Source organism: Lissotriton vulgaris, chromosome 7 (genome assembly GCF_964263255.1).
Source record: "Lissotriton vulgaris chromosome 7, aLisVul1.2, whole genome shotgun sequence".
Lineage (NCBI taxonomy): Eukaryota > Metazoa > Chordata > Amphibia > Caudata > Salamandridae > Lissotriton > Lissotriton vulgaris.
Window position 1 is genome coordinate 944,744,492 of NC_141695.1, and position 14,876 is coordinate 944,759,367.

At 43.8% G+C, this 14,876-nt stretch overlaps 1 protein-coding gene across 1 annotated transcript in view; it reads right to left on the bottom strand.

The window, feature by feature from the left end:
• DND1 (DND microRNA-mediated repression inhibitor 1) overlaps positions 1–10,224 on the bottom strand; it is a 161,700-nt gene extending 151,476 nt beyond the window's left edge. The window contains exons 1-3 of the mRNA XM_086931379.1: positions 10,090–10,224; positions 5,913–6,030; positions 5,013–5,474 (exon numbers count right to left, since the gene is read on the bottom strand). Coding sequence (XP_086787505.1) covers positions 5,013–5,474; positions 5,913–6,030; positions 10,090–10,116 — 607 coding nt within the window. The 5' untranslated portion in view covers positions 10,117–10,224. The remainder of the gene's footprint in view (positions 1–5,012; positions 5,475–5,912; positions 6,031–10,089) is intronic.
• Positions 10,225–14,876: the final 4,652 nt, after the last annotated feature.

The following is a 14,876-nucleotide window of genomic DNA, read 5'->3' on the forward strand; positions in this document are numbered from 1 at the left end:
CAACAGATACTTCAGCGCGCGATGGACAGCAAATTTACATTTAGAATGTTCTACAGTCAAACCTTTTTCCTCCAAAATACCTCATCCAGAACAGAATCATGCTCAGTGCTATATTTCCCAAAAATGTGAATGTCGTCCTGGAAAAATCTCACCTTGGGATGCTTGCCAAATAATTGATGCATAATAAGCTGAAAAATGGCAGCGGCAGATGCCAAACCGAAGGGCATCCTTTTGAATTGAAAGCACCCCATAGGTGTGATAAAGGCAGCAAGGTGTCTGCTCTCCTCATCCAATGAAATCTGATAAGCCGATGACAAATCAATCGTAGAAAAGAACTTAGCATCTTTAACCAGGGTCAACATTTTGGAAATTTTCGGTAAAGGAAACTTATCAATAACAATGTTTTCATTTAAATGACGCAGGTCAATGCATAAGCAAATTTTACTATTAGACCGTCTGGCCACGACTATTGGCAAAATCCATTCAGAGGATTCAATAGATTCTATGAGGCTTTCTTTAACCAGTTTATCCAATTCTTTTTCTACTTCATTGCGAAATAAAATGGGAATGTTTCTCACTTTGTGGTTGGCACTACTTTTTAACACAATCCGGTGTGTAAAATCTTTGAAATTGCCTTTTTTCCCCACTGAAAACCTTTTCAAATTTAGATAAGAGTTCCCAATACCACTTCCATCCTCAATCACCAGAACAGGGTCAGGGCTATTTGGATTTAAAATAATGTCAAGTTTTCAGTGATCCTTCCATCAAAGGACGGAAGGTCCTTTTTTAGCAACATATAATTTTCCCAAGGATTTCCTGCCTTTAAACTTAAAATGCAAAACTCTAAATCCAATCAAATCTATTTTTGTCACTGAATAACTTTCTGGAGAAATATCTGGAGTTTAAAGTTTGTTACCTAAAAAATTCTAAAACTTGGAATTCCACACGTCCTTGCTAATTATAGTATACGGGAACCCGAATCTGCATATATGTCAATTGAAATTCCACCTATTGACATATTGCAAATTGGTTTCTTTATCATAGATTTATTGGTAGGGCCACTGATGTTGAATAAAAATTGGTTTTCCTCTTGACAATTAACGTCTTAGATGGAACAATGTAAAATGTTCTTAGCAAATTCATCCTCACTTGAAGTAGCATCATAAATAACTATCTTTTTTTTATTACAAGCGTTGGAAAAATGTCCTATCAGACCACAATTTAAACACTTTTCCTTAACTGCGGGGCACAATTTATTATTCGCCAAATGGGAGTCACTACCACAACGGAAGCATTTAAGAGTAGAGTCTTTAACTACAAGAGGTTTGTTTTTAAATAGTGATTTTAGTTTGAATTTTTGTTTGTTTTGAGCCTTCCTTACTCTCACTTTTGATAGCTTTGGCACTATGACCTGAAAGTTCAGCCTGTCTGACAATGGCTAAAACATCCTTAAGGTCTGCATCACCATTGATCCAAAGTCTATCCTGGATGGCGAGCATGCATAACAACTTGATCCCCAATGAATTGTTCCTGAAGATGATCAAATTTACAATCCTCTACAATTTTCTTCAATTCTGCAACATAAAAATCAATAGTCTCCTGGTTGTGGTTTCCTGTGGAAAAAATGTATACCTCGTAATACCTATACATACTAAAGGAGAGCAATGGTTATCAAAGTATTTTAAAATATCAGAAAATACATTTGCGTCACCCCCACCAGTAGTCTTGGATATTTCATCATACATGTTTAAGCCACCAGCACCAATAGTATGTAGAAATATTTTTTTCTTCCTCTCTGGTTTCATTTTACCATCTTAGTCAATTGTTTCAATAAAGTTTAAAAAATGTGCTTTCCATTGCAACCACTTCATGCAAGGTTCTGAGCCAGAAGGCCAAAAAGCTTGTGGAGACTGAATAGAAAAGTTTTGAGTAGCCACAATTGAAGAGACCAAGAAACAGCACTTGGAAGATAAAGTACAATAATAATAGGATAATAAAAAGGTACTCTTCAGTATATTGCAGTCAAAAAGTGAAAATGTTGAAAAATGTAAAGTACACTAAAGTATTGTGGCTTACTTGAAGTTTAAAGCGAAAAGAAATTGAAAACGAAGTTCTTAGCATGAAGTAAATCACACCCTAAATCCTTAGCATGAATAGAAGTCAAGGCAACCCTCAAAATGGCCTCCGAGCGGCTTACATCATCATGCTTAAAGAACGTGACGTTCTTGCATCATACGTCAGAAGCGTCAAGACAACAATCAGCGTTGAAGCATAAACAGTTGGAACACTGCTGGTTCCCGTCATGCTCTAAAGCTTCCTTGAAGATGACGGTAAGAAATTTCAAAAGATGCAAAGCGGTCGCGTCGCGCTCAAGTAGACAGGACCAAAATATCCTTAAAAAGGTTAAAAATAGCAAATTCACAATTCAAGCTTGATGTAATACGAAGAGAGTTTCCATTATTTGTTCCACTCTTCCTCGCAGAAGAATTCCAATATTAAACATAAGATCAGTACTCACTTGGAAAACTATTAACTCCGGAGTCAGGTTACTCTTTACTTAAGAAACCGCAATGGTTATGCAGTTGAAAATACTTAAAGATGAAATCTTCGCGGAGTAAATCAGGAAGTTATCCTGAAAATCCAGGAAGTTATCATGAAAATCCTTGAAAATTAGAAGGGTTCGGTGGTGTCCTAGTGTTCATTGCAGGTACCTTGTCGCCAATTGTCAAGTCGGAACGAAAAAAGATTTATTGCATTAACGCAAGGTAGGGCGCAGTCAACACAGGTCTTCTCCCACTTCAACTGCTCTCCACCACAAACCGTGGAATCTTGCTCAACAAGCAAAAGGAAATGGAAGGTAAAACAAAAACAATTCTATATGTAATCATGACACGACAGAGGGGGGGTGGGGGGGGGGGGTGAGAGCCCGAGAGGCGGGCCGACATCCCAAGAGCAGGAGGGGAGGAGGGGAACAGTCTCAGAGGAGATGGGGCAACAGCATGCGAGAGCCTGTGAGGGCGTGCAAGAGCCCGAGAGTCTGTGAGGGCGTGCAAGAGCCCGAGAGTCTGTGACGGCGTGCAAGAGCCCGAGAGTCTGTGACGGCGTGCAAGAGCCCGAGAGTCTGTGACGGCGTGCAAGAGCCCGAGAGTCTGTGACGGCGTGCAAGAGCCCGAGAGTCTGTGACGGTGTGCAAGAGCCCGAGAGTCTGTGACGGCGCCCGAGAGTCCGTGACGGCGTGCAAGAGCCCGAGAGTCCGTGACGGCGTGCAAGAGCCCGAGAGTCCGTGACGGCGTGCAAGAGCCCGAGAGTCCGTGACGGCGTGCAAGAGCCCGAGAGTCCGTGACGGCGTGCAAGAGCCCGAGAGTCCGTGACGGCGTGCAAGAGCCAGAGAGTCTGTGACGGCGTGCAAGAGCCCGAGAGTCTGTGACGGTGTGCAAGAGCTCGAGAGTCTGTGACGGCGTGCAAGAGCCCGAGAGTCTGTGACGGTGTGCAAGAGCCCAAGAGTCTGTGACGGCGTGCAAGAGAGTGTGTGGGACAGCATGCAAGGGCCGGAGAGTGCGAGAGCCTGAGAGCGCACATGGGTGTGCGAGAGCGAGCCTGGGTGTATTCTTATATGGACTTTCACCCCTTTATCCTCATCCACTGTTCAGTAGTGTGTCAATCGCATTTAAGTGGTCAAATCACAATTTATGTTGGGTTTTTTTTACAAAATAATGCAAACAAATAAGAAAATAATGTGGAGCATTCTGTGACACCTTGTACCCTAGTTTATCAGTTCAGTTGTTCGGCGCATGAGCCTAAAAAGGTACGTAGCACAATGCTCTGTGCCCAGTGTGGGTTCTTGCGAAGATTGAGCTTTATCTGCGGAGGCGTTTGAGGCGCTACGCATAGTAAAGATTAGTGGAAAAAGGAATCCATTTAAATAGATGTATGGAGAAGTGAGTGATAAGGAGTACCAATAAACTAACAAGCCTTTGACCAAGTTAGCAAGGGTGTATTAACTGGTTTGGGAGCAGACTAGAAACTGAATGGTGGGAGTGGTAACGTAATTGCTTTAAAAGAAACGCTGATTCTTAGTCTTCGTCCTGCAGAAAAAGTTGGCTCAATTTCCACAATGACTTAGGACGAGAGTTAAGTAAACAAGGCCCAATGGTGCGCGTGCAAAATGCTTATTTACCAAGCGATATTCACTTGACAATCCTTAACCACATCTAGAACGGGGCTTGTTGATCAGACCAAGTATTTTAACTTGTAGGTTGACAGGGGTGAATGGTGGTGAGGGAGAAAAGTGTGTATATCCCCTGAAAATATAGGAAGCCACCCTTCGCTATACAGGCATCTCTGGCTCGGCACGAAAGCAGTTCAGTCCGAAAGGTACCATCATGCTTACTGTACCGCATCTAATTCTAAGATGGAGGGGGGGGCAGAAAACTGTTGAAAGGAACACAAATCGGAGCTTTAACTTGTTCAAGATACCCCAGTTATCCCTTGGGACTATCTAAAGTTGTTAACGTTAACAAAGCATTTCATATTACTCCCTAAAGTATGGCGTGAACAAATTTGCTGGTTATTGTAACGCCCTTAAACAATACACCACGTCATAACATTGATTAGACTACAGCCTCACACACTACACAGCAAGATAAACTTCGGAGCACTTGCATCCAACACTGCATTTTACAAATAAGCTCGTTTCCCAAAGACTGTTTCGTTCATGTGCAGCCATTCACACTAGGACACGAGCATGCTGTGGTGGTACTGCAATGTGCATGACCTTTATATTTCGGAGTGCAACTCACCATAAGGCCCATATTGAAGACAGCCCTGGGGTGATCCCACTTTCGTCATTACACAATTTTAAACACCGACTAGTTATGCCTTGTGGCAACCATTACTAAGTTCACAACCATTTTTTGCGATTCTACAACAGATGTCAAGCAATTTAATGGCATGGTAAAATGGGGGGGGGGGGGTGTAGATATTACTGCTAGTGCGCCTTTAAACATACATACCTTCCACTAAGACTTTTTTGGCCATTGCTGCCGCTCGGTGAGAGTTATATTTGACCACAGCCAGAAGTTCACGTTTCTTGGTGGGGCTTGGGTACAAAGCGATGTCTTCAATTCCGGAAGTTAGCTGCTGCAGTGCCATTTTCAGTTCCCCCTGCTCCAGGCGGCAGGGCACGCCGTCGACACACAACTCGCACTTCTCGGTGCTCCGACACACGACAATGCGGTGGTCTTTCTGCACTTCGTAGCCGTTCAGTGCAGCAATGGCCGACTGGGCATTTCGCCGGCTGGTGTACCTGGCATAGGCAAAGCCTCGGTTCAGGCCGCTGAAGGTCATCATGAGGCGGAATTCGTATAGTTTGCCCACGCTCTGAAAGAGGGGGATCAATTTGTCTTCGTAGATGTCTTGAGGCAGCTTGCCAATGAACACTTCAGAACCGGAAGGAGGGGGGGCACCTGCCCATTCTGTCAAGACAGAAAAGAAGAAAAAAATTTAAGAGGACAGCAGTAACCGTAACAGAATAATTCGTGCTTAAGTGTAAAGCAGCACTTATTCTGGCAGTTACAATAGTTCTCTTCTCACGAAAAGTCACAGGTACATCTAGCCTGGAATTAAGTTTACAGTGATGGATGCCAGTGGTTTTTTTTCAATCTTCAAGGCGCTACAAATAATAGCGCAGCCAGATGTGAAAATAACAGTTCTTTATTTAGAACGGAGCATTGTAAATCTAAATTAGGAGACAGCTGTGCCAAGAGAAGCAGGTTGCCAGTCTATAAATATGAGCATCTCTGCATCAACACTCTCTTACCTTGAGCAGCCCCACATTATCAGAGCGCATAGTTGAAGCTGAATGGGAAAGCATAGCGCCATGCAAAGTTTAAGTAAAATAATCCACTACGCACCCGGGGGAGGTCCGCCGTACTTCCGCTGACCGTTCACCTGCACCAGGGAGGTTCCAGTTTCTTTGACCCAGGTCATCAGTGCTGCCTTGTTTACAGGGTTTACAGCATTGATCCACATCTAAGAACAAACAATAAAATTATTTTGCCCAAGAAACGTACACTCCTTCAGATAAATTCTTTTGATAAGAAGAAATGCTTTAACATAAGGATGCAGGCTGAATAGATGAAGGGGTGCGCTATAATCAACTCCAAGGTCGCTGGTACTCCGTTTTAATCGTTATAGCAGTTCTTCTCATGTGTTGCGATACTATGCACAAGCGCTAGATGCCAAGCTCAATATATTAAAATTAAAAAAAAGCGTAAATAGGAGGTCTAGTGCAGACGACAGTGGTCAGCTTTTAAATCCTCAGTACTGCTTGAATATAAACCATGCTTCGTTTGTAAATGGATATCTAGGTTACGCAGATCAGGTTACAAGGAGTCGCTAATATTTAAAAACTACCAGATTAACCATCTCCATACTTGAGACAGCACCAGATTTTTTTCAATTAAACAAAATCAAATATTTTGTGCAACAGGTGGTGGCTAATTTCAAACGCTGTTGCCAAATTGCTTAGTTGTTTTCCATTACACTTGCATGTGGTCTAAGAACATTATCGGGCCTTTTGCACTGGAGATGTAGGCAGGGCTTTAAGTGGGATGAAAAAACTGGGGGGGGTCTCTGCAAGAAGCGAGGCCAATGTAATTAAGACGTGGCTTAAAACGCAAGGTACAAATCTATGCTTAGCATAGTGTGCCAATCAACTTGTATTTTACTCCCACTGCGGAGGACAGGTGGTTCATTCGAGGCCTCAGGGCAGTGGTTCCAAAACTTTTTTGACCCGTGGCTCCCTTGACCTAATGGCAGTTGGCCATGGCTCCCCCCCAATATTTTTTACCGGTGGACGGGTGGGTGGGGATGTAAGCCGGTGACCGCCTGCCCCACGCTCTCAGACTACCCCTTCTGTCCATGCCATCTCCATACGTGCCTTCTGACTCCCCCTTCTATCCATGCCTGCTGCCTTCGTGCCATGAGACAGCCCCTTTCCTCCATGCCTTCTCCCTTCATGCCCCGAGACTGCCTGAGACTGCCCCTTTCCTCCATGCCTGCTCCCTTTGTACCCAAAGACTGCCCCTTTCCTCCATGCCTTCTCCTTTCGTGCCCTGAGACTGCCCCTTGCCTTCTCGCTTTGTGCAGAGACTGCCCCTTTCCTCAATGCCTGCTTCCTTCTTGCTATCTTTCTATCCATTATCTCCATGCCTGTTCTGTTTGTGCCCTCAGACTCAGGCGCGCAACACCCACTGACCTCAAAGGGTTTCAACCCCCCCCCCCCCCCATCCCCTCCCCCAGTTGTGTGTGGCAGCCTGTGGATAAGACCTCCTGGGCACACAAACAGCGGCACCCAGCACTTCACAGGTCTTTTAAAGACCATTTATTTACATGTTAATGAGGCCTTGCTGTTTCACCCCTTCCAAGAGCCCCTGCAGCTCCACTCTGCATTTTGCTTACAGATCAGACTACCCTTTCTTTATATTCCTGTCTCCTTAAAGTGGCGGAGTTATAACAATTATGCAGGTGTTATTTCTAAATGTCTAGCGCTGCCACTAATTTCCCACATCGTGCCGTGGCGCCCCTGGCAACGCATAATGGCGCACAGTTTGGGAACCAACGGCCTCAGGGTAGCACCATGACTGTAGCAGAGCTGGCCCCAGCGAGCCTGATGCGGGCGGGCGGCCGGCAGGCAGAGAAGCAAAACCAGGCAGCCGGCGCCTACGTGAAAATGCAACTGCTATTGCTGGCCGCAGGTAGGCCATCACTGCAACTAAATTCAACGACCCCGTCACCCGTACTCGCTCCCACCACACATACATACTTCACTTTAGACTGTAGGCAACACACACGGGTACATTACACGAAAAGTCAGAGGGCATTCACATAATTAATCAACGTGGGCGAAAGACGAGGTCTACAGCTCAAATCAGAAATGCACACCAGATAATGTTCGGCCGGAAAAGGCGTTAAACGGTTTCAATATTTTTTATGAATGGTTACAGACCGATTTTGGAGTAATGTATTGCCTGCATAAGTAGAACGCACTGTACGTACGCGCCCCAGAGCACTTGCTACGCTCCGTTCGTTGCGTACTTACCCACTGTATCTGAAAGCCTCCACTTTGCGCTCTTTGTTGATGCGCCTTGACGTGGTGTGCGTCCCTGAACATGTGACAAATGAGAAGGAAATCATGTGTTGTCACTGCACTAAACGGCGCCTTGCATGCAAGAGTGGAGTGAGCAAACGAGGGAGAGCTCAAGTCGAAGCTGTTATGGAAATGCCGTAGGTCATTGCAGGTACACATCGCCTTTAATTACAGCAGTGTATTTGCATTGAGCCTGTGTGCGCTTGACACGAGCACAATGTACATTACACAGGTCAAATTGATTTTTTAAGCATTTTACCTGTTTTAGTTTCTGTCTTTCTGCCCTGTGTTTACAATTGTCCGTTCCAATTCACTAATACCTTGCCCCATTTCTGTGTCCCTACGTTTTGGCGTGGGTTCCCTGTGCCTTTCTACCCTGTGTCTGCATTAAATTGTAATAGAGATTCTCGTTGCGCAAATGGTTTTAATTTGAGTTTGTTTCCCTTGTCTGCATTGCCTCATTTTGCTCGCCAGAGAGTGTCACTTATTGAAAAGTCACTCTTAATAACACTGACATTATTAAAATGACACATGCCAATCTGAAACCGTGGCAGCTAAGTGTTAGTTGTATAAGATAAATAAGCAGCAACTATAATTGCACAGAATTTTTAAAAAAGCTTCCATTTAAAGCCCTGATGACACCACGATGATGTTGCTGCTCCCGAGTTTTAAATAGAGAAGGGAAATCCAGAGAGAAAATGCCTCTTTAAAGGATTCCCCTTCCTCTACAAAGCTCACCTGGCATGACGTCATGCAGCTGTACCCTCCACTAGTGAGAAGTGAGCTATGTGATCACGCGCACATAGATGTGCCTGCTGTCACCGCAGTCAGGGGGAAAAAAAAGGACCACCTGTGCCAGGGCACAAAACCGAGCCCGATAGAGAAGTTTCGAGACCCCTTTTAAAAATCTGCCGGTACTCAGCACTGGTGAGACCCGGCCTATTTAAAAGCCCTGGATGTAGACGCATTCGCCGTGAGACCGTATTATGGGAATAGAGATCTAGATTACTGCAACAATCTACAAACCCGTGCCCAGTGAACCCGCAAGATTCAATTCTGGCCCTACGGAATTAAAGACACAGCATTTGTCAATCACTCGGAAAGTCTCGCAGCTCGAGCCTAGGAGCGATCATGTGACTATCAGAAAACGCAACATTCACAGCACTCAAAAATTAAGTTAACGCGTAATCTGGTAAAACACCACAGCAAATAGCAAGGGAGTTAAACTTTGAACCTAGTCAAAATAGGAGTTAATGCCACGGATTAGCTCATGCTGTGCCTGCAATGCAACTCAACTCGGGGAAAAAAAGTGTTTTTTTATATTCATGCAACGTATTAATCTATTAAATGGATGAAAGACTAATTAACAAAACATGCATAATAACGGGATTTAGACTAGCCAAGCGTCTTAAAATATGTTCAGAAACTATCAACTCACATTTGTTCGTATGAAACGAATTAAGCCCCCAAACAAAGGCCAATACGCTATGAAGAATAATTGGGAGTTAATATTTATTCACAAACAGAAAATATATAGGCTACAAATATGAAACGATTTGAGTCGTCTTTCAGCGGGGAAATGCATGAGAAACAAATGACGGGTACTTTACAGGGAACAATTTATTTCCAAATTCATATACGAAACTGGTCATAAAATGCTGACTGAAAACGCACTAAACCACCTTAAAAAGAAACATGGTCAGACCCCAAATGCCAATCACTGAAAGCTCAAGTTTAGCTTAAGTCACTTCACATGAAGCGGCAATTTAGGGCTGATTTATCTGGCTAAGTACCCTCCCATCCCGGATGTCAATCGCACTAGTACTCATGGGTGGGGGTACGAGGGTGCCCTTTTCTTTTGGCACCTGCAAATGGCGACTACTACTACCAACGCAGAGCGTATACTCCTCCACACCACCTTGTCAGCCTCTACTCCTCACCTCGCATTGCTGGTTTTCCATCTCCATGGCTAGGCTAGGCTCAGACTTCCCCTGTTCAACCGCTCACGCGCCGCTTCTATCTGACGCACCTGCCGCAGCAGCCACGTTTTATACCCTCGGATAATTCTGAACAAATTTCTGCCGCACGTGTGCACTGGCTCTAAGAGCTTCCCTTACACCAGGCGGACGGGCACACCCAGCTTCCATCAGATGAAAAGCTCATTGGCTGAAGACGCCGTGACAACACTTAGTGATACTTCATTGGCTAGGCGTCTTCAGCCATCCCATTGGTTAAGTTCGACTTTCCACTTGGGCCTTGAGGCTTATTGGCTACATACTCCTAGCTTCGTCATTTCAGGAATTATGAGCGGGTCGATGTCCCTGAGTTACTCTATCTAGATAGGTTTTCCAAACTCTCATCTTATTTTCAATGGACCCTAAACGTCCACTTTCTTAATGCAGTTGCCGACTACCCGTCCTTCTAGCCCCCTAGTAATGGCCTGAGTCTGAAATACGATTTTAAGGGGAGTCTCGGGCGCTTTCCAGGAATACAATAATGAAGAGCGGTATTAAGAGGATAGGGAGGAGAATGTAACATAAAGTAATAAAAGTCCTTAATACAAATATGAATTGCGGTTGCATTGATAATTCAATGCATTCTCTACTTTGTCTTTAATATTGGCAACGTTTTATTTAGAGGAATAATTGGGTAAGTTTGTGTCAAATTGTACAATTTAAACACAACTCCGTTATAAAAGGGGCGCGGTATAATAATATAACTTCAATTATTCTTTATCTGGGCGATTAGAGGTATATGTGATACGAGGAAATGTTTGAAAAAGGGCAATTTCTGCTACCAGGGTGCAAATCCTTTGCACTAAGCATGCATAGGCATGGCCAAAAGGTCTCTCTCGTCTTTGGGAGCTTGTAAGTGTTTTTAGCCTTGCAGTATATTGTCTTGGGTGCTGTGCTGCCAGGGATTGGCGAGCTATATAAATACTACACACTGGGTTATGCAGTCTGATTCAGGAATACATGTTTCCTCTGGAAACATTTATGGACACGTTCCACAGCTTTTTAACGCACGAAAGAAAGGCAAGTTCCTCTTTGCAAGCCAACAGCCCTATAACATTTTGTGTTTGACTGCATCCCTTATGTATTGAACAACCTGAAGAATCAGCGCCAGGGGCAACTCATGCTTTACACAACAAGATGACAGATTGATCACACCTCCCACTGAAAACTGTACACTGAATTTACAAAAGCCCAATTGTTTGAGCAGTGCAAAAACCTTTCTATATATGAGTTCATGGACTGCCACCCATCAGTGCGATGTCATGCAGAGTGTTTGCAGTATTATTAGAAAAGTGAAGGGTGCTGTCAATAGTTTCAGAAGAGCCCGAGAGTGCTGTTAGTAGTATTAGAATGAGGAATTCTGTAATTAGTTTCAGAAGAGAGTGAGGGTGCTGTTAGTAGTATTAAAAGAGTGTGAGAGTGCTGTCAGTAGTGTCAGAAGGGTTGCGTGCTTTCAGTATTATTATTATTATTATTATTAAATATTTACACGATTAAATAAAATCTTTGCAAAATACATAACGGATCAATATACCACTGTAGACTAAAATACAAATTGCCGTGAAGTGCATGATCTTTAAAAAGCATGTTGCACGTAGTGCATGAGAGATCTCTGCAAGTTTTGCAAATATAAAATCACAGTTTGCTGTAAAGGGTATTCTAAAGTGCTATATAGCTAGATACCATTAAAATTAACATATATATGTTTTAACCATTACGGGTTCTCTATGACTGCAACAGACATGAAATCGCAATCCGACATGAAGTGCAAAATCTTTGCAAGATATGTTTAGCACACTATGTATGAGGGATGGATACAGCCTTTACAAATATAAATAACAGCACGCCATAAAGTACTTCCTATAAAGTGCTATATAAATAGGAGCCATTAAAGTTAACTAATTCATAATATTTGACCAGAAAAGTGATTTAAGACCGGTTCATTACAGATTATCATTATATGCAAGCTTTTCATTCAACTTGGATATAGTGCTGGTGTGCTTTTATGGTGAAAAAAGTGTGAATTGTGCTTAGCAACTAAGAGTTCAATTTTTAGTAGATGCCCCATAAATGATAAGACGAGATGGGGGCTAGATAAAGCTCATAGCCTCTAGCAGTCCGGCGTGTCTATAGGACACTTGTGCTGCTGGTCTTAACTAGCAGACCCTACAACAGTGGGGCAGAGTATGGGCTGGATTACACTTGTAGCGCCCTACCGACCCGACCATCCCATTGCCTTTCCAGAATACCAACACAGCTAGTGGCCTTGCCCTTATTCTCAGAATCAGTAGCAAATGTCTCTTTAACAAGAACCTTGAAGGTGTCCATAAACTGCGCCAATCAAATGCTCAGGATTACGTTCTGGGGATCAAGTGATTCTCTAACGCTGATCTGCATGATCTAATCCCTAATGTCTTAAACTTCTTCCTTAGCAGGGTCCTTCATGCATATTTGAGTCGGAGACCGATGCATAGACTGTGCAGCAACAATTTATTTGATTGATGGCACAAACAGCATTCCATGTCCCTCTAATGATCTTTCATCTGCCATTTTGGTTAAAAAAAAATCCAGTGTGGGGATCTCTCCCAACCTCAGTGACAGACATTTGTAATGTAATGTAATGTAATTGTTTTTTATATAGCGCGGGTTACACTCCAGGGAGCATCTTAGCGCTTCAGAGTGTAAACGAAGCAGGTGACTTTGTTCATGTGGCAGGTCGTGATAGGGGTGTGATATCATGTTTTTACATTGTGTGTCGGATAAGGTGTAGATCCAGGTTTTGAGGGTCTTTCTGAAAGTGGTTTCTCTGAGGATTTGTCGGAGAGGGGGTGGTAGTGTATTCCAGGCTTCGGACCCCAAAACTGCCAGGGCTTTGCCTCCCCTGTTTGACCTTCCAAGAGTAGGTATCCTCAAGGAGCCGTGAGGCCTTTTGACCATTGTAAGAGGTCAGCATTGACCAACCATGTGAATATTTGGCAACTGCTCCTTTGTCCTCTAGGTAGATAACAGTGCCAGCTGCTGATACAGAATTCAGGCGCTGCACAGGTAGCAGCCATGCAAGTTTCAGCATGGGCTGGAGTGCAATATTCCCTCACATACAAATAGGTGCAGCACAGGCTTCACCACTCCAAGGTTTATCCATACAGCAATAGCACGCACAGCCACACTTAAAGCTTTAGTGATGGCACTTAAACACAACACAGGCAGATACTGTACACACTTTGTTAACACATAACTAGGCACATCACAAGCATAAACTAAAAGCACTGTGCAAGTACGGATTTCTAAGGGAAACCTAGAAAAGTAAAAACAACAAAATAATTCCAAGAAATAATAAACAAAAGCCAGGACTAGCTGAAGGTGTTCCATTTGCCGTGGGGCCACTGAACAGGTATGTGTGTGTGCACATACAAGTCTGTCAAACGTGCCAGGCACTAATCCTTATAACTAATAATTAAACTGTGACACGATCACAGTTAATCTCAGAGAGGTAAAAGGTACACTTGGATTGTATGCTTAAAATGTCATATTTTCATGGGGGGACGGATCGTCTGAATTGTGCTTTATACATTTATTGTCTCGTTGCAGGATCAATTATATCGTTTTTTTTAAAAAACCTTTATTGATAAGCATGTATATACAATAGCAATCATACAGCCACATCGGGTCGGCTGGCAACATTTCCAATGATCATAGCAGGATGAATGAATACACAGCCCTTCAGCCGACAACCCTAGGGCAATTAAACAAACATGTCATGTCGTACATTACATCACAGGAGGAAGAAGGTCTTTGTTTTGTATTTTTTGAAAACCAACCAACCAAAAAGTAAGAGAAAATAAATGCAGAGGCTAAACGCAAGGCAGATACATAAGTAACCCTTCTGGGGAGGGAGTACCACATCTACAACTGTTACATAGTAACAAGTGAAATTGAAAAGCTATCAGAAGAGCAGACGGGAGGGGGAAAAGGGGAAAGAGAGCAAGCCAGCAATACATAGACAAAAATCCAGACTAGAAGGAACATCACGCTAAGGGGAGTGTAACACCTCCGGTGGAGGCACAAAAGGGGAGTACAAATTTCACCACAATACTGGTTCCACTGATTCCACACCCTCCCCCATTTCTTGGGCCTGCCCCGAGCAATGTAGACAGTTTTTTCACGAAACATGCACCAGTCCATGTTTCTAGATCAGGCCGACAGACTGGGTGTCCTCGACGATCCCCACAATTGCGCAAAGTCACGCTTAGCGATCATATTACCCAAGGTGGCCCACTGCGTTTGTGCTACATTATAATCATTGGGCTCCCACTCATTCAATAGACACCTTCGGGCCTCAGGCAAAAGCGAAACACCCGTCACCTCAGTCATAACACCATGCACACAATTCCAAAAAGACACTACCGCCGGACATTCCCACAGAATATGAAGGAATGTACCCACCATTCCAGACCCGCGCTTACACAAATCATCCGAAGCATACCCTATATGTAACAAGCGAGGACCCGTCATGTACACTCGGTGTAGGATTTTTAACTGCACCAATCTCAGACGGGCCGAGATTGCTACCTCCTTCGGGGAGAATATCGCCGCCTGCCAGTCCTCATCATCGAGTTCCAGTCCATCGCCGGTCCAGGCCGTACGGAGCTGTAAAAGAAGGTCCGCTCGGTCATTTATCAGCTTTTTATATATAAGCGAGATCGTACTGTCCG